At 42.9% G+C, this 27,487-nt stretch overlaps 1 protein-coding gene across 1 annotated transcript in view; it reads right to left on the bottom strand.

Moving 5' to 3' along the window:
* LOC134336574 (glutamate receptor ionotropic, NMDA 2C-like) overlaps positions 1–27,487 on the bottom strand; it is a 118,949-nt gene that overhangs the window by 72,749 nt on the left and 18,713 nt on the right. Inside the window, exon 4 of the mRNA XM_063030860.1 lies at positions 23,497–23,611. Coding sequence (XP_062886930.1) covers positions 23,497–23,611 — 115 coding nt within the window. The remainder of the gene's footprint in view (positions 1–23,496; positions 23,612–27,487) is intronic.

Genomic DNA, 27,487 nt, shown 5'->3' with positions numbered 1-27,487 from the left:
CAAATTCTCCCACAACAGGAAACATCCTCTCCACATCTAACCTGTCAAGACTTCTCCTGATTTTATATATTTCAGTGAAGACCCCTCATTCTTGTAAACTTCTACAAATACAAGCCTACCCTCTACAAACATTCCTCATAAGAAAACAGTCCCACTCGCATAGTCCCATAAAGCCTCCTTACATCCTCTTCACAACATAACTTGCATAACTATGTGTGTCATCAGGAAATTTAGCAAACAAGCCTTAATTCAAGGCATTTCAACAGGCGCTTGACAGTTGGATTATCAGCAACAAATACTATGGTGCACCATTCAATACATCTTGCCAACCAAAAAAAAATACTGTTAATGCCTACGCTCTGTTTTCTGTTAGTCAGTAATGCCCCAATCCAAACCGACAGGAGTAGAGAACCTTTTTGAGAGTGTGGCCTCAAAGTGACAATAATCCTCTAAGAAAATCCCTCACATGCCTTTTTGAGGTTTGATTGTAGTGTAGTAATATACCAGAAATTCAGTCAGAAAAGAGTTCAGTTGCTACTACCAAGGAAAATTGCTTGGTAAAATGAAAAGTCTGAAGGTAAATAAGTTACATGGACCAGATGGACTACATCCAAGGGTTCTGGAAGAGATTATGGAGGCATGAGTAGTGATCTTTCTGGAATAGTTTCAGAGGACTAGAAAATTGCAAATGCTACTCCATTCTTTGAGCATGGAGACAGGCAAAAGAGAGACATTATAGTCCAATTAGTCTGGCTTCAGTATTGCTAGAATGTTTGATTCCTTTATTAGGGATAAGGTTTCAGTGTACTGAGAGGCATTCAATTAAAAAGGCCGATAGGGGCATAGTTTCCTAAAGAGGAAAGCTTGCCTGACAAATCTGTTGGGAATTTTTAAGGAGAGACAAAGGGGAGTTGGTGGATGTTGTGTACTTGGATTTTCAGAAGGCCTTTGACAAATGCTACACATGAAGCTGCTGAACAAGCTAAGAGCCCGTGCTATTACAGGAAAGATACCAGCTTGGGTAGAATATTGGGGGACTTGCAGGAGGCAAAGAGTGGCAATAAAGGGAGCCTTTTCTGGCTGCTGACCTGTGACTAATGGTGTTCCACAGGGGTTGATGTTGGGACCACTTCCTCTCACGTTATATGTCAATGATTTGGATGACAAAATTGATGCCTCTGTAGCCAAGCTTGCAGACGATATAAAGATAGATGGAGGAACAGGTGGTGTTGAGGAAGTAGGGAGTCTGCAGAGGAATTAGACAGATTAGGAGAATGGGCAAAGAATTGGCAGATGCAATATAGTATAGGGAAGTATGTCGTCATGCACTTCGGTAGAAGAAATAAGGCATAGACTATTTTCTAAATGATGAGAGAATTGAAAAATCAGAGGTCAGGGGATTTTGGAGTCTTTGTGATTTTGGATTTTGGAGATTAACTTGCAGGTTGTGTTGATGGTGAGGAAGGTAAATGCAGTGTTAGCAGTCATTCTGAGGACTACAATATAAAAGCAAGGACATAATGCTAAGGCTTTATAAGGCATTGGTCAGACTGCATTTGGCCAAGGAGCAGTTTTGGGCTCCTTATTTAAAAAAAACACTGGTGAGGGTCCAGAGGAGGTTCAGGCGAATGATCCTGGGAATGAAAGGGTTGACATATGTTTGATGGCTCTTGGCAATTATTCACCAGAGTTTGGAAGAATGAGGGGGGGATCTATTGAATATTGAAAGGCCTCGAAAGAGAGGATGTTTCCTATTGTGGGAGAGTGTCGGACCAGAGGACAGATCCTCAGAATAGAAGGACATCTCTTCAGAACAGAGATGAAGAGGAATTTCTTTAGCCAGAGGGTAATGAATCTATGGAATTCATTGCCACAGACAGCTGTGCAGGCCAAGTCATTGGGTGTATTAAAAGCAGAAGCTGATATGTTCTGATCAGTAAAGGTGTCAAATGTTATGGGGAGAATGCCGGAGAATTTGATTGAGAGGACTAATAAATCAGCCATGATGGAATAGCAGAGAAGACATAATGGGCCAGATGGCCTAATTCTGCTTCACCGTCATATCGTTTTATGATCTTATTAATGAATTGTAACAATAATTATGGACTTTTTAAGGAAAAGGATGAATCTTGTCGGTTGTTTACGTGTAGTCAGTGTTTTACTATTAATAAAAGTATAACAGACACAGATTGAAATAAGCAAAGGATTATAGAAAACCTGTTGAAAAGTTATTAATATTAATCTTTTGAAAATAAATTGAAAAGTATCATAATTTCTCAATATTATTGAAATACACCTCATAAATAACATAAGAACTGTGAAAGTGAAATTATAAGTTTTGGTGCATATTAATAAAAGATCAGGGAAAAGAAAATAAGCACACATTACTCTCAGTGAGATTTCTGTTGCTGCATTAACAATGACAAATATTTTATATCTGACTTAAATTTGGTTAGTTTGAAAGCTGTGCACATACTGTAGCAATGACTTAATCGGTAAGTCGATTCCTATAATTAGGCAGGACCAAGTTCATCACTGTTAAATGTTAATTGAGGTGTGAAACAACATGCAGCTTTTATGCTTATGCTTATTATCATTGAATATCCAATATATACTCACAATGACAAAAGTCAAAATTAAGCAGAGCAAATCCAATGACAACTGACTGTACCGTTTAATCCAAATGGTGATGTGTATACCATGTCTGCATCAGGTACATTCCAACATCAGGGATTCAAGTAATGATAAACTTTGTTATTTTTATTATGGGTGGGGTTTAAGAATTGAGGGGTTGCACTGTATGCTGTGTGCCATCTTGGTTGGCCAACAGTGTCTCATAGGTTTGCAACCCCCATACACCAATACAGCACACCAACCACTGTACACCAATACAGTATACCAACCCCTACACCAATACAGTATACCAGCCACTGTACACCAATACAGTATACCAACCCCTACACCAATACAGTATACCAGCCACTGTACACCAATACAGTATACCAAACCCTACACCAACCCCTGTACACCAATACAGCATACCAAACCCTACACCAAACCCTGTACACCAATACAGCATACCAAACCCCATACACCAATACAGCACACCAACCACTGTACACCAATACAGTATACCAAACCCTGCACCAATACAGTATACCAACCACTGTACACCAATACAGTATACCAAACCCTACACCAACCCCTGTACACCAAACCCTGTACACCGATACAGCATACCAAACCCCGTACACCAATACAGCATACCAAACCCCATACACCAATACAGTACACCAACCACTGTACACCAATACAGTATACCAAACCCTACACCAAACCATGTACACCAATACAGCATACCAACCACTGTACACCAATACAGTATACCAACCCCTACACCAATACAGTATACCAGCCACTGTACACCAATACAGTATACCAAACCCTACACCAACCCCTGTACACCAATACAGCATACCAAACCCTACACCAAACCCTGTACACCAATACAGCATACCAAACCCCATACACCAATACAGCACACCAACCACTGTACACCAATACAGTATACCAAACCCTACACCAACCCCTGTACACCAATACAGTATACCAATCCCTACACCAACCCCTGTACACCAATACAGTATACCAACCACTGTACACCAATACAGTATATTAACCACTGTACACCAATACAGTATACCAAACCCTACACCAACCCCTGTACACCAATACAGCATACCAAACCCTACACCAAACCCTGTACACCAATACAGCATACCAAACCCCATACACCAATACAGCACACCAACCACTGTACACCAATACAGTATACCAAACCCTACACCAATACAGTATACCAACCACTGTACACCAATACAGTATACCAAACCCTACACCAACCCCTATACACCAAACCCTACACCAAACCCTGTACACCAATACAGCATACCAAACCCTACACCAAACCCTGTACACCAATACAGCATACCAAACCCCATACACCAATACAGCACACCAACCACTGTACACCAATACAGTATACCAAACCCTACACCAACCCCTGTACACCAATACAGTATACCAATCCCTACACCAACCCCTGTACACCAATACAGTATATTAACCACTGTACACCAATTCAGTATACCAACCCCTACACCAATACAGTATAGCAACCACTGTACACCAATTCAGTATAACAACCCCTACACCAACCCCTGTACACCAATTCAGTATACCAACCCCTGTACACCAATACAGTATACCAATCCCTGTACACCAATACAGTATACCAAACCCTACACCAATACAGTATACCAACCATTGCACAGCAATACAGTATATCAACCCCTGTACACCGATACAGTATACTAATCACTGTACACCAATACAGCATACCAACCCCTGTAAACCAATACAGCATACCAAACACTGTACACAATACAGTATACCAACCCCAACACCAACCCCTGTACACCAATACAGTATACCAACCCCTACACTAACCACTATACACCAAAGTTTACCAGCCACTGTACACAAATTCAGTATACCAACCCCTACATCAATACAGTATAGCAACCACTGTACACCAATTCAGTATACCAACCCCTACACTAACCACTGTACACCAATACAGTATACCAACCACTGTACACCAATACAGTATACCAACCCCTGTACACCAATACAGTATACCAGCCAATGTACACCAATACAGTATACCAACCCCTGTACACCAATACAGTATACCAGCCAATGTACACCAATACAGTATACCAACCCCTGTACACCAATACAGTATATCAACCACTGTACACCAATTCAGTATACCAACCACTGTGCACCAATTCAGTATACCAACCCCTACACCAACCCCTGTACACCGATACAGTATACCAACCCCACACCAATTCAGTATACCAACCACTGTACACCAATTCAGTATACCAACCCCTACACCAACCCCTGTACACCGATACAGTATACCAACCCCACACCAATTCAGTATACCAACCACTGTACACCAATTCAGTATACCAACCCCTACACCAATACAGTATAGCAACCCCTGTACACCAATTCAGTATAACAACCCCTACACCAACCACTGTACACCAATTCAGTATACCAACCCCTGTACACCAATACAGTATACCAACCACTGTACACCAATACAGTATACCAAACCCTACACTAACCACTGTACACCAATTCAGTATACCAACCCCTGTACACCAATACAGTATACCAACCCCTACATCATCCACTGTACAGCAATAAAGTATACTAGCCACTGTACACCAATTCAGTATACCAACCCCTACACCAATACAGTATACCAACCACTGTACACCAATACAGTATACCAAACCCTACACTAACCCCTGTACACCAGTACAGTATACCAACCCCTACACTAACCACTGTACACCAATACAGTATAGCAACCACTGTACACCAATTCAGTATAACAACCCCTACACCAACCCCTGTACACCAATACAGCATACACTGTACACCAATACAGCATACCAACCACTGTACACCACTACAGTATACCAACCCCTACACCAGCCCCTGTACACCAATACAGTATATTAACCCCTACACCAACCACTCTACACCAAAACAGCACACCAACCACTGTACACCAATACAGCATACTAACCCCTACACCAACCACTGTACACTAATACAGTATACCAACCCCTTACACTAACCCCCATACACCAATACAGTATATCAACATCTGTACACCAATAGAGTATACTAATCACTGCATCACTACAGCATACCAACCACTGTACACCAATACAATAGACTAAACTGTACACCAACCCCTGTACACCAATACAGTATACCAAACCCTATACCAGCCCCTGTACACCAATACAGTATACCAAACCCTACACCAACCCCTGTACACCAATACAGTATACCAAACCCTATACCAGCCCCTGTAAACTAATACAGTATACCAAACCCTACACCAACCCCTGTATACAAATACAATATACTAACCCCTGCACCAATACAGTATACCAACTCTTACATGAATACAGTATACCAATACAGTATACTAACCCCTGTTCACCAATACAGTATACCAAATCCTACACTAACCACTGTACACCAATACAGTATACTAACCCCCTACACCAACCGCTACGTCAATACAGTATACCAACCTCTATACACCAATACAGTAGACCAAACCCTACACCAGCCCCTGTACACCAATACAGTATACTAAACCCCGCACCAATACAGTATACCAACCCCTGTACAACAATGCAGCATACTAACCCCTACACCAACCGCTGTTCACCAATACAGTATGCAAACCCTACACCAACCTCTGTACACTAACCCCTGTATGCCGATACAGTATGCAAACCGTATACCTACCCCTGTACACTAATACATATACTAACCCCTACAGCAACCCCTGTACACCAATACAGCATATAAAACCCTACACCAACACCTGTACGCCAGTATTGTAAACTAACCCCTGTAAACCAATACAGTATACTAGCCTTTCTCAACCTTTTTGCCCTGGAGGAACCTTTGATATAATTTTCAGGTCTCAAGGAACCCCTGCATAAAAATTGTTATCCCTACAGCTCACACTACGTTAGCAAGATCTGTAAATTGTAGATATATTAACCCAAAATTAATTGTCAATGCTCTTTTGAGTAGAGAATAAATTTTTAGTCAACTATCTTTTAAAAAAAAAGTAGTTAAGGTTAGCTTCCCTTTCTTGAAACTAATTTCTTCCTTTCCCTTTCATAAATTTTAAAATCTCATAAGGCAAACATAATAAACTTCTGTTGAATAATTGGCTTAAGAATAATGGAATTTATTTTTTCTAAAGATAGGCTAGGTAGATTTAATATAAATAAAGTTGGTAAATTGAGTTTAATTAATTCTATTTGCAACATGAAAATTTATTGACAGTGTTGAGTAGTAAAATTACTAAAAACCTTAAGCCAAAATAATTTGAATGAAAATATAGCGTAAGACACAATTTCATACAAGACTTTGAAAAAACATTTTCTTACTAAGTGACATGATCAGGCTCAAATATAGGCCCAGCATGTGAAACCTGTGCTTGTTTTTTGCTGCACAAATAGTCAATTCTTGCTCAAACTTGAGATAAGCACACACAGAGTTCCCCTTCATCTGAAATGAGACAATTTCTGTCCTTGCTCTTGATGCTTGTTAAACAAGAAAAAGCTTGCTTACACATTTTAGAAGTTGAAAACTGAAGCAAAATGGTCATTGCTTTTCTATAAATGGCAGGATACTCTTCTTTCACAGAAATCCAGAACTTGTCCAGGGGCAGGTCCGTAAATCTTATCTTGAGTGTACGATCAGACTGCAATTCCCAAAGTTCTTCCTCTTCTCTCAAAGTCAAGTTCTCAGGTTGAGCAGAAGATTCAGAGAAAGGGTCCCTCACCCAGTCATACACTTGTGTTGAAAGGGAGGAAAAATACTGTTCAATTTTGTTCTGCAGTTCTTCCAGGTGGTTTTCAATAAGACTCGAGACTTTTCGATCCTTCCTCATTCTCAATCCCAAGCAACAGGGGAAACATTTCAAGATTTCCTTTTGCAACATGTTTTTTCCCAAAGGTTATTTCCTTTTAAATACAAGAATTTTGTCACTTGAAGTCAAAACATTTTCTCCAGAGCCTTGTAGAGACTTGTTCAACTGGTTCATGTGATGAAAGATGTCTGCTAAGTAGGTTAGCCATCCTTCACCTCCAAAGCACTCAGCAAAATCTGGCCCACTATTTTCTTAAAAGTACTCCTGCAATTCACCTTTCAGCTCAAAGATGCTGCTGAGAACTCTCCCCTGCTAAGCTGCTGGATTTCTCTCTGGAACTGGAATAGGAGATTGGTGTGCTCTTTGTCCAGGTTTTCACAAAGTTTCTTTTGAACACTCTCGAGTCATCTCCAAGAGTTTTTGACATCAACACTCTCTGTGAAGAAAGCAGTGTGTTGTGGCAATGTCAGGATTTTTTTTTACAAGAGAAACAAAATCTCTCACGGAGCCAGCCATTGATGGGGCACCGTCAGTACAGATGCCAACACAGTCCCTCCAAGACAGACCTTTTGCTTCCAGGTATGAAGACAAAACATGAAATATATCTTGGCCTTTGCTTGTTTTGGGCAGCTCTTTGCAATAGAAAACGTTTCCTTGAATGTCACCATCATTTACAAATGTTACAAATGCTACAACATGATATTAATTGGTGAAATCTGTTGACTCATCAACCTGGATAGAGGAGCTGTTGTTTTTCAGATCATTACATAAAACCTCTTCAGCATCATGTGACAGGTCATCAGTACATCGATTTGTTGTACTGTTTGAGAGTGGCTGCCTTCTCACCTGAACAAAAACCATACAAGACTCGTTCTTGAGCTACTGTATGAGGACAACTGTGCTCATCTCACCCAGGGGATGTGCTACAGGCTGCAGTCACTCAGTTCACCACGGCTGCAAGGGCTTTTGTGTTAACGGTCAGTCTGAAGAAAACAATAATCCTCCATCAAAAGCCTCCTCATGCCACTTACAACCCACCTTGGATCACCATTAACAACCACCCTCTCACCACGATTGTGCAGTTCACCCATCTGGGCAGCGTCATCTCCAACGATGCTATGGTAGTAGGGGACATTGACAATCAACTCACCAGAATCAGCGGTGCCTTTGGGTGCCTCCAGAAACGTGTGTGGAAGAACCACCAGCTGCGTCCATCCAAAAAATTCCAGGTGTACAGGGCTGCTGTTGTCACAACACTACTATACAGCTCTGAAGCCTGGGTCTTGTACTGCGAAAAACTCTGGTGCTCGAGAGCTTCCATCAGCACTGCCTCTGCTCCGTCATGGATATCAGCTGGCAGGATCGTGTCTCCAACAATGGGGTCCTGGAGAAGGTTCAGCTTCCAAGCACTGAAGCCACTTTGCTCTGCTGGCCAGGCCACATATCTTGCATGGACAACTCCAGGTTTCTGAAAACAGTACTCTACAGAGAACTCTCTCAGGGCAAGGGAGATCATGGTGCCCCGCACAAGAGGTGCAAAGACCAATTTAAGCAACAGCTCTCTCAGACAAATATTGATGTCAACAAGTGACGCAACTGGATTGTGACTGAGACCGCTGGAGAACGCTGATCCATGGAGCAGCCAAGAATTCTGAGGAATCCAGAAGAGTGAGTGCTGAAGAAATGAGGAGACACAGGAAGGATCCCACTACCCAAGCACCTGAATCCCAGCTGTTCCCGTGTCCCTACCGTTCCAGAATCTGCAGATCCAGAACTGGCCTCCACAGTCACCTACAATCGTGCTGTCGCTCCTGTGAATTCGTCTTCCCTCCTGATCTACGCAAGTGAAGAAACAACCATCTTCATCATTGGGAATGAAACCTTTTCAACTTCTCGTACTGCATCTCGTCCTAGCATTATACCCACTATAATTTTACATAGCAGCCTTATTAGGTTCTTACCAACTGTGTGACTCTTCCTTTTCTGGGTAATAAATTCTGCTACTAAATAACTTGCCCCCTGGGTCTTTTTAATCACTGTGACTTAATTAACAAAAACTTTCCAATAGCCTTTTACGACAATCTGCACTTTTGCATGCCATATGACTCTAGTTTGTAGCTAAGTGACTTTTCAATTTTGCTGGAGCCATTGCTACATTTGTAAGTTGTTTGTACGATGGAATAGGATAGCTTGGATTGCCGGTCCATGTAAAACCCATTGATAAGTAGCTTCAATTATAAAGATGGACTTTTTATGTCCGTTGTTGCACTTGTGCAGTGAAATGACTCAGAAGATTGTAATTCATGAATTTCCACACTGGACCATCAGACACGTCTGTATAACACAGGGGTAATAACATATAAAAATGGGCAAGTCCATTTAACGCTCAGAAAAGGCATATCATGCATCTCACCAGCCTACTGTCCTCCCCTCTGTGCAATACAGCACTCACCAATTATCAGCCTACCATCCTCCCCTCCGTGCAATACAGCTCTCACCAATTATCAGCCTACTGTCCTCCCTCCGTGCAATACAGCTCTCACCAATTAACAGCCTACCATCCTCCCCTCCGTGCAATACAGCTCTCACCAATTATCAGCAAACCACCCTCCCCTCCGTGCAATACAGCACTCACCAATTATCAGCCTACCATCCTCCCCTCCGTGAAATACAGCACTCACCAATTATCAGCCTACCGTCCTCCCCTCTGTGCAATACAGCACTCACCAATTATCAGCCTACCGTCCTCCCCTCCGTGCAATACAACACTCACCAATTATCAGCCTACCATCCTCCCCTCCGTGCAATACAACACTCACCAATTATCAGCCTACCGTCCCCCCCTCCGTACAATACAACACTCACCAATTATCAGCCTACCATCCTCCCCTCTGTACAATACAGCACTCACCAATTATCAGCCTACCATCCTCCCCTCCGTGCAATACAGCACTCACCAATTTTCAACCTACCGTCCTCCCTCCGTGCAATACAGCACTCACCAATTATCAGCAAACCATCCTCCCCTCCGTGCAATACAGCACTCACCAATTATCAGCAAACCATCCTCCCCTCTGTGCAATACAGCACTCACCAATTATCAACAAACCATCCTCCCCTCCGTGCAATACAGCACTCACCAATTATCAGCCTACCGTCCTCCCCTCCGTACAATACAGCACTCACCAATTATCAGCCTACCATCCTCCCCCCGTGCAATACAGCACTCACCAATTATCAACAAACCATCCTCCTCTCCGTGCAATACAGCACTCACCAATTATCAGCAAACCGTCCTCCCCTCCGTGCAATACAGCACTCATCAATTATCAGCAAACCATCCTCCCCTCCGTGCAATACAGCACTCATCAATTATCAGCAAACCGTCCTCCCCTCCGTGCAATACAGCACTCATCAATTATCAGCAAACCATCCTCCCCTCCGTGCAATACAGCACTCATCAATTATCAGCAAACCCTCCTCCCCTCCGTGCAATACAGCACTCATCAATTATCAGCAAACCATCCTCCCCTCCGTGCAATACAGCACTCACCAATGATCAACCTACCGTCCTCCCCTCCGTGCAATACAGCACTCATCAATTATCAGCAAACCATCCTCCCCTCCGTGCAATACAGCACTCATCAATTATCAGCAAACCGTCCTCCCCTCCGTGCAATACAGCACTCATCAATTATCAGCAAACCATCCTCCCCTCCGTGCAATACAGCACTCATCAATTATCAGCCTACCATCCTCCCCTTCGTGCAATACAGCACTCACCAATGATCAACCTACCGTCCTCCCCTCCGTGCAATAGAGCACTCACCAATTATCAGCCTACCATCCTCCCCTCCGTGCAATACAGCACTCATCAATTATCAGCCTACCATCCTCCCCTCCGTGCAATACAGCACTCACCAATGATCAGCCTACCGTCCTCCCCTCCGTACAATACAGCACTCATGAATTATCAGCAAACCATCCTCCCCTCCGTGCAATACAGCACTCACCAATTATCAGCCTACCATCCTCCCCTCCGTGCAATACAGCACTCACCAATTATCAGCCTACTGTCCTCCCCTCTGTGCAATACAGCACTCACCAATTATCAGCCTACCATCCTCCCCTCCGTGCAATACAACACTCACCAATGATCAGCATCCATCCTCCCCTCCGTACAATACAGCACTCACCAATTATCAGCCTACCATCCTCCCCTCCGTGCAATACAGCACTTACCAATTTTCAACGTACCGTCCTCCCTCCGTGCAATACAGCACTCACCAATTATCAGTCTTACATCCTCCCCTCCGTGCAATACAGCACTCACCAATGATCAGCCTACCGTCCTCCCCTCCGTACAATACAGCGCTCACGAATTATCAGCAAACCATCCTCCCCTCCGTGCAATACAGCACTCACCAATTATCAGCCTACCATCCTCCCCTCTGTGCAATACAGCACTCACCAATTATCAGCCTAGCATCCTCCCCTCCGTGCAATACAACACTCACCAATTATCAGCATCCATCCTCCCCTCCGTACAATACAGCACTCACCAATTATCAGCCTACCATCCTCCCCTCTGTGCAATACAGCACTCACCAATTTTCAACCTACCATCCTCCCCTCTGTGCGATACAGCACTCACCAATGATCAGCATCCATCCTCGCCCTATGCAATACAGCGCCCTGCCAATTATCACTGGCCTCTCCTATCTCACGTCAAAAACTGAGAATGGGCTCAACCAAATAAACTGGGTCTACTGCACACTGCTATACTGGGCTGAGAGATCTCTAATGAGACTGCTAACGGGGCTGCTCGGTCAGTGCCCAGCACTGCGAGCGCTAGCACAACACATTGCGTGAAGTTCAAAAAGCAATGTTTATTTATAATCATGATCTCTCGCAGAACCCAGAACAAAGGGAGGAAGGCAAAAGAAAGGAAATTATAGGCCAGTTAGCCTAACCTTGGGAAAGTGTCGGCGTCTATCATTAAGGATGAGGTTTCAAGGTGCTTGGAGACTAATGATAAAATAAGTCAAAGTCACCATGGTTTTTATAAAGGGAAATCTTGCCTGACAAATCTGTGAGTTCTTTGAGTAATCAACAAGCAGGGTGGACAAAGAAGAGGCAGTGGGTGTCATTTACCGAGATTTTCAGGAGTTTGATAAGGTGCCACACAAGAGGCTGCTTAACAGGATAAAATCCTATGGCGTTACAGGAAAGATACTGGCATGGATAGAGGAATGGTTGACAGGGAGGAGGCAGAAAATGGTAATAAAGGGGGCCTTTTCTGGTTGGCTGCCAATGACTAGTGGTGTTCCTCAGGGGTCAGTATAGGGACCATTACTTCCCATATTGTTTGTCTTTATCAATGACTTAAACGACGGAATTGATGGCTTTGTGGTAAGGCTTGTGGATGATACGAAGATAGGTGGAGGGGTAGGTTGTGCTGAGGAAGCAATGCGATTGCAGCAGGACTTAGACAAATTGGAAGAATGGGCAAAAAATGTGGCAGATGGAATACAATGTAGTGAAATGTATGATAAAGCATTTTGTTAAAAGCAGCAATAGTGCGGACTATGGGGAGAAGGTTCAAACATCAAAGGTGCAGAGGGCTTAGGAGTCCTCATGCAAAATTTCCAGAAGGTTAATTTACAGGTTGAGTCCATGGTAAATAAGGATAATGCAATGTTGGCATTCATTTCAAGGTGAATAGGTTTGGCAGTTATGGGCCAGTGCTCATTGGAATTTAGAAGAATGTGGGGGGATCTCACTGAAACCTACCGAATGTTGAAAGGACTTAATGGGGTGGATGTGAAGAGGATGTTTCCTATGATGGGGTATCCAGAACTAGAGAGCACAGCACCAAAGTTGAGGAGCGACCCTTTAGAACAGAGGTAAGGAGGAATTTTTTTTAGTACTAAGTCTGTGGAATGCTCTACCATAGACTGAGGTGGAAGCTAAGACTGTGAGTATATTTAAGGAGGAAGTTGATTGTTTCCTGATCGGTCAGGGCATCAAACGATATGGCAAGAAGGCAAGTGTATGGAGTTCAGTGAGATCTGGGATCAGCCATGATGGAATGATGGAGCAGACTCGATGGGCTGAATAGCCTAATTCTGCTCCTATACCTTATAGTCTTATGGTTTTATGGACTTCTCAAAGAACCCTAGGGTTCTGCAGAACCCCAGCTGAAAAACCCTGTAGTATACTAACCCCTACACCAATACACTATACTAACCTTACACCAATACTGGATACTAACCCCTACACCAACACACTATACTAACCTTACACCAGTACTGGATACTAACCCCTACACCAATACAGTATACTAACCCCTACACCAATACTGGGTGCCAACCCCTACACCAATTCTGGATATTAACCTCTACACCTATACAGAATACTAATCCCTACCCCAATACTGCATAATAACCCCTACACCAATACACTATACTAACCTTACACCAATACAGTATACTAACCCCTACACCAATTCTGGATATTAACCTCTACACCTATACAGAATACTAATCCCTACCCCAATACTACATAATAACCCCTACACCAATACGCTATACTAATCCCTACACCAATATTGAATACTAACCCCTACACCAATACTACTACTACTACTACATTGACTCAGGCCAAGGGGGCCGGTGTCAGGCACGATGACGGACTCTCCACTTCTCCCTCTCCCTCATCAGTGTGTTCAGTTCATCTACATTACCCGCGCCGCTGTCTTCTAGGAGCATGTTGACCATAGCCTTGGGAGGGCGCCCAGGGTTCATCCTCCCGTGCTTGGGCTCCCATATGATGACCAGGCTGGCAGGTAGCTCGAGGTGGCGTAGACAGTGCCCCGCTAGTTGCAGTCTTCTCGCCTCGATTTTAGTGGAGAGCATCAGTAGGTTGTTGTAGAGCTCAACGTTCGTCATGTGCTGTTGCCAACTCACATCAAGAGCCATCCGGGGCATTCGTGTATAGCAACCATCCAGAGACTCGCATAGTCTTGGTGAGTGTCCATGTCTCGCATCCGTACGTGAGAATGGACTCTATGACTGCTATAAGAATCCTCTTTTTTAAGTCCTCTGGTCAGGTTCGACTGCCAGATTTCCTTCATGTCGTTCATAACCCTCTACGCCAGCGCCTTCCATATTTTTATGTCCTTCTCTGAACTCATCATTCTTGACTTGAGGTACTTGTAATCAAAGACTTTCTTAATGGTATCATTCCTTACGGTCTTGAGAGTACCTTCGTCGCAGTTAAACGCCATGTACTCTGTCTTTTTAGTGTTTAGGTGAAGTCCAACTTTATTGCACTCAATTTCCACTTTTGTCAGTAGCTGCTGTGCTTCCTCCATCTGGTCAGAGAGCAGGACTATGTCAACTGCAAAATCAAGATCTGTGAGCGTAACTGGTCTGACCCTTTTGGTTCGCCCCGGTTTTATGGTAAAACCAAGCTTGTCATGATCTTTGGTAGCTTGACGTAGAGCGTAATCAAGGACGATTATAAAGATGTAGGATGCCAGAGTGTTTCCTTGCAGCACACCAGCTAGGAGCCCGAACACTGCTATTTCTCTGTCTGGTGATACAACTTTCGCCATGGTTTTGGACTGGACTCTATTACTCTCAGTAGATGGTCTGGCAATCCGTAAGCTTTCATTATCTTCAGCATTTTACCTCGGTGAATGGAGTCAAAAGCTTTGCGATCATCAATGTAAATAAGCATGGCTGGTAGGTTGTTCTTCTTGACTTCCTCGATGATCCTACGAAGAGCAAGTATTTGCATTACTGTTGTGTGCTTCTGTCGAAAACCATTCTGATTGAATCTTAGCTTAGGGTCAATGGCGGTGCGAATCCTGTTCAAGATCATTCGATTGTATAACTTTGCTAAGATGCAGGTCAAGCTGATACCGCGGTAGTTATCTGTCTTTGTGAGGGATCCAGACTTGGGGACTGGGATAACGTTTGAGAGTGACCACTGTTCTGGTTTCACACATCAAAGTTGCTGGTGAACGCAGCAGGCCAGGCAGCATCTCTAGGAAGAGGTACAGTCCAGGAAGAGGAACTGTTAGTCCTGATGAAGGGTCTTGGCCCGAAACGTCGACTGTACCTCTTCCTAGAGATGCTGCCTGGCCTGCTGCGTTCACCAGCAACTTTTATGTGTGTTGCTTAAATTTCCAGCATCTGCAGAATTCCTCGTGTTCACTGTTCTGGTTTGTCACCTTTCATCAATGCCGTATCACATATGTCCAGCAAGATGTTGTCCAGGTCGCAGTTCTTCAGGACGTCTGATGGTATCCCATCTGGTCCAGCGCTCCTGCCCTGTTTGAGTGCATATTTGGCCTTCTTCAGTTCCTCGGTGGTGAATGGGTCGTCATCAAATGGGCTTACACCAATACTGAATACTAACCCCTACACCAATACAGTATACTAACCCCTACACCAGTACTGAATACTAACCCCTACACTAATACACTATACTAACCCCTACACCAATACAGAATACTAACCCCTACATGAATACTGAATACTAACCCCTACACCAATACACTATACTAACCCCTACACCAATACACTATACTAACCCCTACACCAATACAGAATACTAACCCCCACACCAATACTGAATACCAATCCCTACACCAATACTGAATACTAACCCCTACACCAATACTGAATACTAACCCTACATCAATACTGAATAGTAACACCTACACCAATACTGAATACTAACCCCTACACCAATACACTATACTAACCCCTGCACCAATGCAGTTTACTAATCCCTACACCAATACAGTTTACTAATCCCTACACCAATACAGTTTACTAATCCCTACACTAATACTGAATACCAATCCCTACACCAATACAGAATACTAACCCCTACACCAATATACTATACTAATCCCTATACTAATACACTATACCAATCACTAGCCCTAATTAATCAAACAGTAACTTAGACATCGTAGGAATAAGCTGTTATAGAAATATTATATTGGACAGTGATTTATCCAGTAATTTAAATCAAACATCCACAATCACATCAGGGAAACTGCCAAAAGAGCAGTTTCACAAAATTGCTTTTTGAATGAGATTAAATTGCCTGGGTATAATCCATCTGCTGGTATTGGATGACGCGAGTCAGTGACACCAGGGCACCACAGTGAGTGCGGAAATGTAATTAGTCGCAAGTGAGGCACTGAGAATTACACCTCAGACAGGTACAGGGTTTTGATAATAGTACACCATTAAATATTTAGTGTAAGACAATCAACAGGTTAATTCATCAAGACACTGTCACATACTTCATAAATTCAAGACAATTAGAATGCAGATATATTTGAGGCAAATCTAAATTCAGAATAAAAATGTAGACTTTAAATGTGGTGAGGCTAAGGCTATAGAATACTTTGCTGTAAGTGCAATTTGGAATGAGCTGTCAGGAATATTGGTTGGTTGAGGTAAGAATATTAGCATTTAAAAGCTATCTATATAAGTAATGAATAGGAGAGGGTCAGAGGAATATGGGCTAAATGGAAGCAATGGGACCAACATAGTTGAGCCAAAGTCCATGACTCTATGATACACTGAGGATCTGACTTCCCATATTCTTTTCAGGTTAAATGTAAAAGACTTGTATCTCTTTTACAGCTCAGGGTGTCTGAGTTCCAAATTCAATTCTGACAGCATTGGTAAAGAATTTGTGTGTCCTGCCCGTGAATGTGTGGGCTTCATCCGGTTTCTTCTCACATTCCAAAGACGTTCCGGTTAGTAGGTTATTTGCTCATTGCGTCAAATATTTGGGCTACGTATAATTGCTGAATCCATACCCATCAGATAGGCCTTGCCCCCAGATTCCACAAATTCACTACTCTCTGGATAAAATAATTCCTCCTTATCTCTGTTCTAAAAGGTCACCCCTCAATGCTGAGGCTGTGCCCTCTAAGTCATGGATATCTCCACCATAGGAAACATCCGCTCCTTGTCCACCCTGTCTAGTTCTCTCAACAGGTCTCCTCAGTTCAGAAAGGAGAAAGTATGTGGACAAGGAATTAGGCAGAGGAAAGTAATATCCATTATGGAGAATATAGAACATTACAGCACACTACAGACCCTTCAGCCCATGATGTGTTGCTGAACTTTAACCAGCTCTAAGATCAATCTAACTCTTCCCTCCTTCATGGCCCTCCATTTTTCAATCATCCATATGCCTATCTAAGAGTTTCTTAAATGTTTCTAATATAGCTGCCTCAGTATCCCTGGCAGGGCATTCTATGCACCCAACACACTTAACTACCTCTCACTTCCCTCCAATACTTTCCTCCAATCACTGAAAATTATGCCCCCCCCCCACTGTATTAGCCATTTCCACCCTGGGAAAAAGTCTCTGGCTATCCACTCTATCTATGCCTCTTATCATCTTGAACACCTCTATCGAGTCACCTCTCACTTTCCTTCACTCCAAAGAGAAGATCTCTATCTTCATAAGACATGCCCTCCAGTCTGGGCAGCATCTTGGTAAATAACATCTGTAGTCTCTCTCTAGTTTCCACATCCTTCCTCTAATGAGGTGACCAGAACTGAACACAGTGCTCCAGGCTTTTATAGAACTGCAACATTACCTCACGGCTCTCGAACTCAACTCCCTGACTAATGAAGGCCAACACACCATGTACCTACTTAGCAACCCTATCAACTTGTGCAGCAACTTCAGGAAACTATGGACATGGACCACAAGATCAATGTTGTCTCTAGGGTGTGCACGCACACACCTTTTGCTACTAGCACACAAAGGAATTTAAACTGTGCACAAAAGGTTGTCACCCTCTACCTCATTAGCTTGTTAAGTGTATTTCACAATTGTACACAGTCACGTTTTCCTTTTCCAGTTTCTGATGCCGACGGTGTTGACAACTTGGAGTTTGCATTGATTTGTCTGCAGATATTAAAACTAGCTTAATTATACTGTTTTTATTGGAGAAATTACTGATTTACTACGTCGAATTCCAAAGAAGCAAAGGGCGTGCAGCACAGAACAACTGTTAGTTCACTTAAAGTGGAATGGCTTAATGAAGCAGTAGAAACAGCTACACTGAAAGCTCATGAGGTCAGGAACGTGGAGCCACGAGAAATATTTATGTACAATACAGGAACTGGTAATACCTGCATTTATTGTCATGATGCAAGAGTTGCCGGAGAATTTGCAAGTGGGAAGAAGTGGAGTCATTTAGTAAGGTAGTTTATTATCCCTAGGATAGCTTCAAGTTTCATTCTACTTAAAAACTCAGTGTGCACATGTTGTCACTGGGCAAAAAAAATTGCACCGCACAAGATTATCTCGCACTGTGGTCATTACAAATTAGGGCAAACACTGCCCAAGATCCCTCTATTCCTCTACACTGTCAAGATCCTACCATTAATCCCATATTATGCCTTCAAATTCCACCTTGTGAAATGAATCACTTCACAGTTTTTCCGGTTGAACTCCATCCACCATTTCTCATCTCATACCTGCATCCTGCCAATGTCCCTCTGCAAGCTACATCAGCCTTCCACACTATCCACAACGCCACCAACCTTCGTGCCATCCGCAATCTGACTAACCATCCCTCCATAAGACCATCAGACATAGAAGCCGAATAATAGCTATTCAGTCCATCAAGTCTGCTCCACCATTCCATCATGGCTAGTTTATTATCCCTCTCAACTCCATTCTCCTGCCTTCTCCCTGTAACATTTGACACCCTTGCTAATCAAGAACCTTTCTTCTCAGCTTTAAATATACCCAATGACTTGGTTTCCACAGCCGTCTGACAATGAATTCCACAGGTTCAACACCCTCTGACTAAAGAAATTCCTCCTCATCTCCGTTTTAAAGGGATGTCCTTATATTCCACTTTCTCGTCCAAGTCATTTATAAAAATCACAAAGAGCAGGGATCCCAGAGCAGAAACATGTGGAACATAACTGGTCACTGACCTCCAGGCAAAATACTGTCCATCTACTAAAAGCCTCTGCCTTCTCTGGGCAAGTCAATTCTATATCCACACAGACAGGTTTCCCTGGATTCCACACTTACTGTATGAACCTGACATAGGGAACTTTATCAAGCTCCTTACTAAAATCCATATACAGCACACCCACTGCTCTACCTTCATCAATGTGCTTAGTCACAACCTCAAATAATTCAATTAGGCTCATGTGGCATGACCTGCCCCTTACAAGGAGTTGCTGACTATCCCTAATCACACTATGCATGTCAATCCTGTTTCTAAGAATCCTCTCCAATAGTTTTCCCACCACTGAAGTAAGACTCGCTAGTCTATAATTCCCAAGGTTACCTATACTCCCTTTCTACAACAAAGGAATAACATTTGCTGCTCTCCAAACATCTGGTACTACTCATCTGGCCAGTGAGAATAATTGCCAAGCGTGCAACAATTTTTTCTCTTGCTTCCTGTACTAACCTGGGGTATATCACATCTGGCCCTGTAGACTTAAGGGTCTTGGCCTAAAACATTGACTGTTCATTCATTTCCATAGATACTGCCTGATTTGCTGAGTTGCCCCAGCATTTTGTGTGTGTTGCTCTGGATTTCCAGCATCTACAGAATCTCATGTTCACTTACCTATCCAAATGTTCTTCAAAAGTTCCAGCACATCCCCTTTCTTAATGACAACATGTTCCAGCATATCAGCCAACTTACACAGTCCTCACAAACATCAAAGCCCCTCTCAGTGGTGAATACTGAAACTAAATTTCATTAAGATCTCCCTTCCTCTGACTCCAGCCAGATGTCATCTACTTTCCCTGATCTATCATTCTCTTTCTTCATGTACGTGTTCTGAAGAAGGTGGAACCAGATAACAATAGAACAGTTCATGACTCTACTTCTCTCACTATTCTTCTTTCAAATATGACTCTGCTACTATTGGAACCTGTGATCTACATTTTGATGGTTTGTTTTCCGGCTGACTGAGTGATCTGGTGCTTTGCTGTCTCCGAGGTAGGTCAGTCAGGTTTCAAGTGTTCTGTGAACTGGAGGCCAAGAGGCCTGGAGACAGAGCACGAGCCCATGATTGACTCCATTTCTCACCAATAAATTGTCAAGGAAGATTGAAATCAACAAGGATGAGAGCGGGAGGCGAGCAAGTGATCAGTCTCTCTCTCCCTCTCATTCGCTTCTGCTGGAGAAAGGTGCTTGTGTTTGATCAGTTTCCACCTCCCTTCTGCTCGGTGCTTCCGGAGATGGTGTAGGCCTTTGGTCTTGGACAAGGCTTAATTGAAGTGGTTTGTGGATTGGACTCTGCAGTTCCTGTTGTATGTTTTTCTGCTTTCTGGTCGCTAATTTTTTATGGCTATTCTGTGTGATTTTGATCAGGGAGACTAGCTCTGTGGCCTGCGGTCAATGAGCGGCACATTGCTAAAGTCACAGATCTAACCGAACGTTCCTGGACTCTTTCAACGACTTTGTGATTTGATGTTTTATGTTCTGTGTTTTCGCTCATTTTTTGCCACTTGCACGATTTGTTCATTTTTTTGCGTGTTATTTTGATGTTTTTCTTAGTGCAGGTTCCATGGTTTTTCTTTGTTTTGTGCCTGTCTGGGGAAGGCAAATCTCAGGGTTGTCTACTGCAGACATACTTTGATGATAAATGTACTTTGAATCTTTTAAACACCTTGGGGCATTGATCGTGTGGATAGCCAGAGGTATTTTTTCCCAGGGCTGAAATGGTTAACACAAGGGGTCATAGTTGTAAGTGCTTGGAAACAGGTACCGAGAGGATGTCAGGGGTAAGTTTTTCACACAGAGAGTGGTGGGTGTGTGGAATGCACTGCCGGCGGCGGCGGTGGAAGTGGATACAATAGGGTCTTTTAAAAGCCCCTTAGATAGGTACATGGAGTTTAGAAAAATAGAGGAAAATTCTAAGCAGTTTCTAGAGTAGGTTACATGGTCAGAACAACATTGCGGGCCAAAGGGCCTGTAATGTGCTGTAGATGTCTATGTTCTGTGTTCTATGTTAATCATACATACCGAGGCCTTCTCACCCCTTCTAACCCTCCTAAGTTATTGGAAAAGAGGCCAACAAGCAGACTGGTAATATCAGTAATAATATAATATATCTATATATTGTATCAATACTTTATAATATATAAAGTAGTGTCTGTCTTGTTGCACATGTAAATACATTCTGTTCCTATGTAGTTGATGTCCCTCAGACACCAACCGTACAACGGTCAGTTGATGGGGAAATGCTGAAGGGTTCTACTGCTCCAAATCAAGAAATATGGAAAGAGGAATATATTTTAGAAAAGGTAGTTGGGATGCACATGAGTGGGCAGAAGAAAAGGAGGACTGGAATAATGGATTGGGTTAGGAGCAGCAGCAGGGACTACATGTGGGAAAAGAGTGGCTGGGGATGTATTTCTGGGGCTAAATAAGACAAGACAGGGCACAACTCAAACAATAGGGGATTAGGAAGCTAAAAGATGCGATTACCAAGAACGAAATGCATGTGGTAAGGTACATATCCAGGGTCATTTGTGGATGCCAACTCTGGGAGCAATATATTCAAACAAATACATAGAACAGTACAGGTCCTTCAGCCCACAGTGTGATGCTGAACTAATTCATTAGTAATCACATGGCCAATGAATCCCTTCTCCTTATACAATGTCCGTATCCCACCACATCCTGCACAATCATGTGCCTATCTAATAGCCTCTCTGTTGTTTGTGATGACCTGGATGAAAATGTAGATGAATGAGGTTAGTAAGTTTGTGGATGGTACCAAGATTGGTGAGTTGTAGATAACGTAGAAGACCAGCAAAGAATACAGTGTGATAGACTGTAGACCAGGTGAAGATATGGGCAGAGAAGTGGCAGATGGAGTTTAACCCAGATAAATGTGAGGTGTTGCACCTTAGTAGGGCAAATGCAAGGAGACTATACACTGTTGAGGGCAAAATCCTTCACAGTGTTAGAGTAGTCAGATATTGGGATCCAAGTTCATAGCTCCTTGAAAGTGGCTACACAGGTCATTAAGGTGGTTAAGAAGGATTATGGAATGCTTGCTTTATTAGTCGAGATAATGAGTTAAAAATTCAAGAAGTTATATTGCAACTTTATGGAGAGTTTTTAGATTGTGCACTGGGAAACTTTTTCCATAAGGTTTTTCTCTGAGCTTGGGAATGGGGAAGAGTATTAGGAGGTAATCAGAACAGTGACCAGCATAATACAAGAACATACAGCACAAAAGCAGATTAGTCAGTGGACAAGTCCAAGATAACAATCCTAAACATAGTTTCTATTCCTTAATTCCTTAGTGTTTATTTAGCTACCTATTACAAATTGCCTGAACTGTTTTCTAAGTAAGAATTTTTCTGTCAAATTCCCAAAGCAGTCACCCATTCTGTGATTGATTTCTCCAATGTAGAGAACAACCACATGAAATACACTAGATTGGACGGAATGTGTATGAATCAGATTCACTTGGAAAGACAGTTTGAGCCCCTGGGTGGTAGGAAGGAAAGGGGTAAAACAGCAGGTGTTGCATCTCCAATGCTGCATCACCACAGGAGCCTCAAACTACCGATCCCTCACCCACCCTCTCCGCAACTTAAATTCAACTGCTTTTCTCACTTTTCTAGTTCTGATGAATCGTCTTTAACCTGAAACTGTTTCTCTTTCCATAGCTGCTGCCTGACCAGAATTTTCTGTTTTTTTTTCTAGCCATTCTGCTACTTCTCCAGAGGCTTGACACACACTGACACATTATACACATGATACACATTACTTATTGCCTGAGAATAAAAGCTGATCAAAGAGAATCTAAATGCAATGTAAACATAGAACACAATTACTGAAATATCAAGATGCAACTTTATCAATAAAGGGACACTCATCCAATACTTACCTGCTCCCAAAACCTGCCATTGTTCAACTTCAATACAACCATCGGTGGTCTCACCAAATATCCATCCTCATTGAAAGAGAATTCTTTACTTCCCCAGCTAACATTCAACATGTGCCTGTAAAATATATTTCAGGATTACTATTAGAGGCGGTGAGATGTGGATACAGTGTTGTGGCAGCCATCTCGGCCTTCGTCTCTCACAGTATCCAAAGGCAAAGTGATGCAGATGAAGGAAATCTGAACTGTTCTCTTGACAAAAGGTTAATGACCTCATATGTTAAAAATGGTTCTCTCTCCATGTGAACTGCCTGACCTGCTGACTATTTCCAGCACTGTGTCAAGTTCTCTCTCAGTCGCAGGTGTGTGTAATGGGACAATGGGGAAATCATTGATGGTCAATTTATTGACGTTGTTTGATAATGTAACAAATAAGGTTGAGAAAGGAGATACAATAGTCACAGTGTATTTGGATTTCCTGAAAGCATTCAGAATGATGTCACACAGAAATTCACTGTACAAAGTACAAGCTCATGCCTTTGGGAATAGAATGGATGGCTGATAGAAAGAATAAATGGTTAATTTTGACATTGCATAAGCAAATAGAGTAAAGACTAGATCATTCGACCCCTGAGCCTGATCTCATGTTAGCTTCTGTTTCAATTTGCAGCCTGTTCCCCAAAATCCTGGAGTCGCCTAGAGATAAAAGATTAATCTATGTCAAGCAGGCAGACTGTTCCTGGTGGGGTTCTAAAGCATCAGTGCAGGAGCGTCAGTTCTTCACAATCTCCGTTAGTGACCGAGCTGGAGAGACCAGGCTCTAGGTGAAGAAAGCTGAAGCAACAATGCAAGCTGAGTAGAGGACACGAGTCCACAGTGGAATCGAGACAGGGGAAGTGGATTCGCATGCGGAATATAATGCGAGAAAGCATAGAATAGAAGAAGAATGGAAAAGCAGAATATGCTAAATAGAGAGAGTTGACACGAGGATAGGGTGACCTCAGCACGATATACAAAGTTGGCAAGCAAGTACATGCAAGTAATCAGAAAAGCAAAGGAGCATGGAGTATAAAAGTAAGGAAGTTTTCCTTTAACTACAGGGACATTGTACAGTCGTAGCATTATCCAGTACTCCCTGCCTGGAGTATTGTGTGCAGTCTCCTTCTTTAAAGGGCAATGTATTTATTCTTGGGGAAAACTTGAAGGACTGGCCCAGGACAGGGGGCTCTGGCCAGCTACTGTCAGCAACCTCTGCTGCAGAAGGGTAACGGGCTCGAGGAAAAGTAATGGGCAGAGAATTGAAGCTGAAGTCAAGACCAGGTGGGCCATAATCTCACTGAATAACAGAGGGTCATTTGACCTGTTCCTGCTGATACTTCTTAATTTCAATCCCTTTTACTATTCTTCACATAAAATTACTGCCCTTCAAATGTAAGAAATCTACAAATATCAGATATGCCCATAGTACTGCATTACTATTATAAAGTCATGGAGTTCCAAGTACGGGTACAAGACCTTTGGCCTAACTCATCATGCTGACAAAGTTGCCTTCCTGAGCAGGTTCCATGTGCCTGCAATTTGGCCTAAGTCTCTCTAGACCTTTCCTATCCATGAACCCTTCCAAAAGCTTTTAAACTATTGTTATTGTGCCTGCTTCCTCTGGAATCTCATTCCAAATATATCCACCACCCTCCGTGTGAAAACCTTACTTCTCAGTCCCCCTTTAAATCTTCCCCCTCACATTTTAAACCTGTGCCCTCTTGTTTTAGACTCCCCCGCACTAGAAAAAAATAAAGACTTCTGGATGTTTCCGGTAGTGGGAGATCTAGCACCAGAGGGCACAGCCTCAGAATACAATCATATCCCTTTAGGACAGAGACGAGGAGAAATTCCTTTAGCCAGGGGGTGGTAAATCTGTGGAATTCATTGCCACAGATGGCTATAGAGGCTCCACTTCTCTGCCCATTGCCCTCAAAATAAAATCTAACAAAGATATTGAGTCATTTCACCCGCACACGGTATTGCGGTCCCTCACAATTCTATAGATCTCTATAATGTTACACGGAGCTCCCTTTGGTCGAGGCAAAGCACTCCCAGTCTACAGTCTGCTCATAAATCCTCCAAACTGGCTGACTGCATCAGCTCCTTGTACTGCAATAGTAAATCTGGAATGTTTACAACCTGCTCAAGGTCACAGTCTGTACCAATGGAATTCTCATAATGTGGACAAGATCAAAATAGATGCCCTGTTGTTTACTTGTACTAATTAACTGCTCCTTAACCTTTCTGCTAGTGGTGACATTACTTTGTTGGCTGAAATTTTACCTGCTAAATATCTCTAATGTGCCTGGACTAAATGCTCCCTTGTTTCAGATAGACAAGAACTGTGTAAGAATGATTACAGTCACTTAGTTTTTAAACGGGAGTAGTTTGTCACAAGGGTACAAGCAATCTACCATGAGATGCAGCCCACATCATTCAACTACCATGACAAATTGAATTCCTAACACATTAAAATCTCCATTACCATGGTCGACACAGGTCTCTCAGCAACCCAAACCGTTAAGTCTGTAAACTTGAATTTCAACACAAAAACAGGTGACATTTCACTCTTTAGTGTCAGTTTTCTGATGTTAATTGACCAGTGTAATACTTCAACATGATATACCCACTGTGAGGGGAGCTGTGCCAGTTGAAGGCTGCATACGACCAGCTGAGCCTGGGCTTACAACAGCCATGTTGGAGATCCTGCCATCAAATTATACTGTTAGCGTGCTAATAATGAGGAAGTAAGTGCCGTAATCCTGAGAGAGGATGGCAGCACAAGGAATTACATGATCAAGAAGACCCGATTGTAATGTTGCCATCACTATAGCAAAACTAGATTACTGCCATTGGGTTGATGTCAGTGGTCAGTGGCAACAATCACTGGCTGGCTGGCACAGAGAGAGGGTAGAGTGAGCTTCTACTGCTGCACACTGACTTTGGACTACCTAGAAAGGGCTAGATAGAGTGGGCGTGGAGAGGATTTTTCCAATAGCAGGAGAATCTAGGACCAGAAGGCACAGTCTCATATTAGAAGGATGTTCTTTTAGAACAGAGATGAGAATGAATTTCTTTATCCTAAGAGTGGTGAGGCCATAAACACCTGTGGAGACCAAGTCATTGGGTGTATTTAAAGTGGGGATTGATAGGCTCTTGATACGTCAGGGTGTCAAAGGTTACAGGGAGAATGCAAGAGAATGGGGTTGAGAGGGAAAATAAATCAGCCATAATCGAATGCTAGAGTAGATTTAATGGGCCAAATGAGCTAATTCTGCTCCTATGTCTTATGGACTGTATTTGCCATAGAAACTGAACCATTAGGACTATAGGGACGTCCCTCCATTTACAGAGCATGGTAACAAATCCTTGCCACCTTCTCTACCATTTACTCTGTGTGTGTGTGTGTGTGTCTATTTGTGGACAAAGGACTACTGTAAACAATACAACTAAGAGCTGTATGAATGGGATGCCTTGCTGAATATGAGAAGTGTTAGCACATGGAAATGCACTGAGCTGTGTGGTGATTTTCTCGGTAAGGGGAACATTGTAGCCATCTCTTGCATTGGTATCAGCTGTAGGCAGTCTCCTGGAGACCTCGACTACGGACTGTAGAAGAGAGTGACAGCTATAAATCACTCATCATAATGGACTTCTCAGGATCTTCTTCCTGAAGAAGGGTCTCAGCCCGATACACTGACTGTTTATTATTTTCCATTGATGCTGCCTGACCTACTGAGTTCCTCCAGTATCTTATGTGTGTTGTTTAGCATATCCAGCGTGCTTATGATCTGTTTGCAGGATGAGGCTTTCCTTTACATGACATTAGAGATGTCCTCCTTCTTCAAACAACAGGGTTTCCCTTCCTCCACCATTGATGCTGCTCTCACCTCCATTGCCTGGACATCCACACTCATCCCATCACCTTTACAATGATAGAGTTCCTCTTGTC

The sequence above is a fragment of the Mobula hypostoma genome, chromosome 22 (assembly GCF_963921235.1).
Source record: "Mobula hypostoma chromosome 22, sMobHyp1.1, whole genome shotgun sequence".
Classification (NCBI taxonomy): domain Eukaryota; kingdom Metazoa; phylum Chordata; class Chondrichthyes; order Myliobatiformes; family Myliobatidae; genus Mobula; species Mobula hypostoma.
Note: the sequence above shows the minus strand (reverse complement) of the source record. Positions and strands in the feature narration are given on the sequence as shown.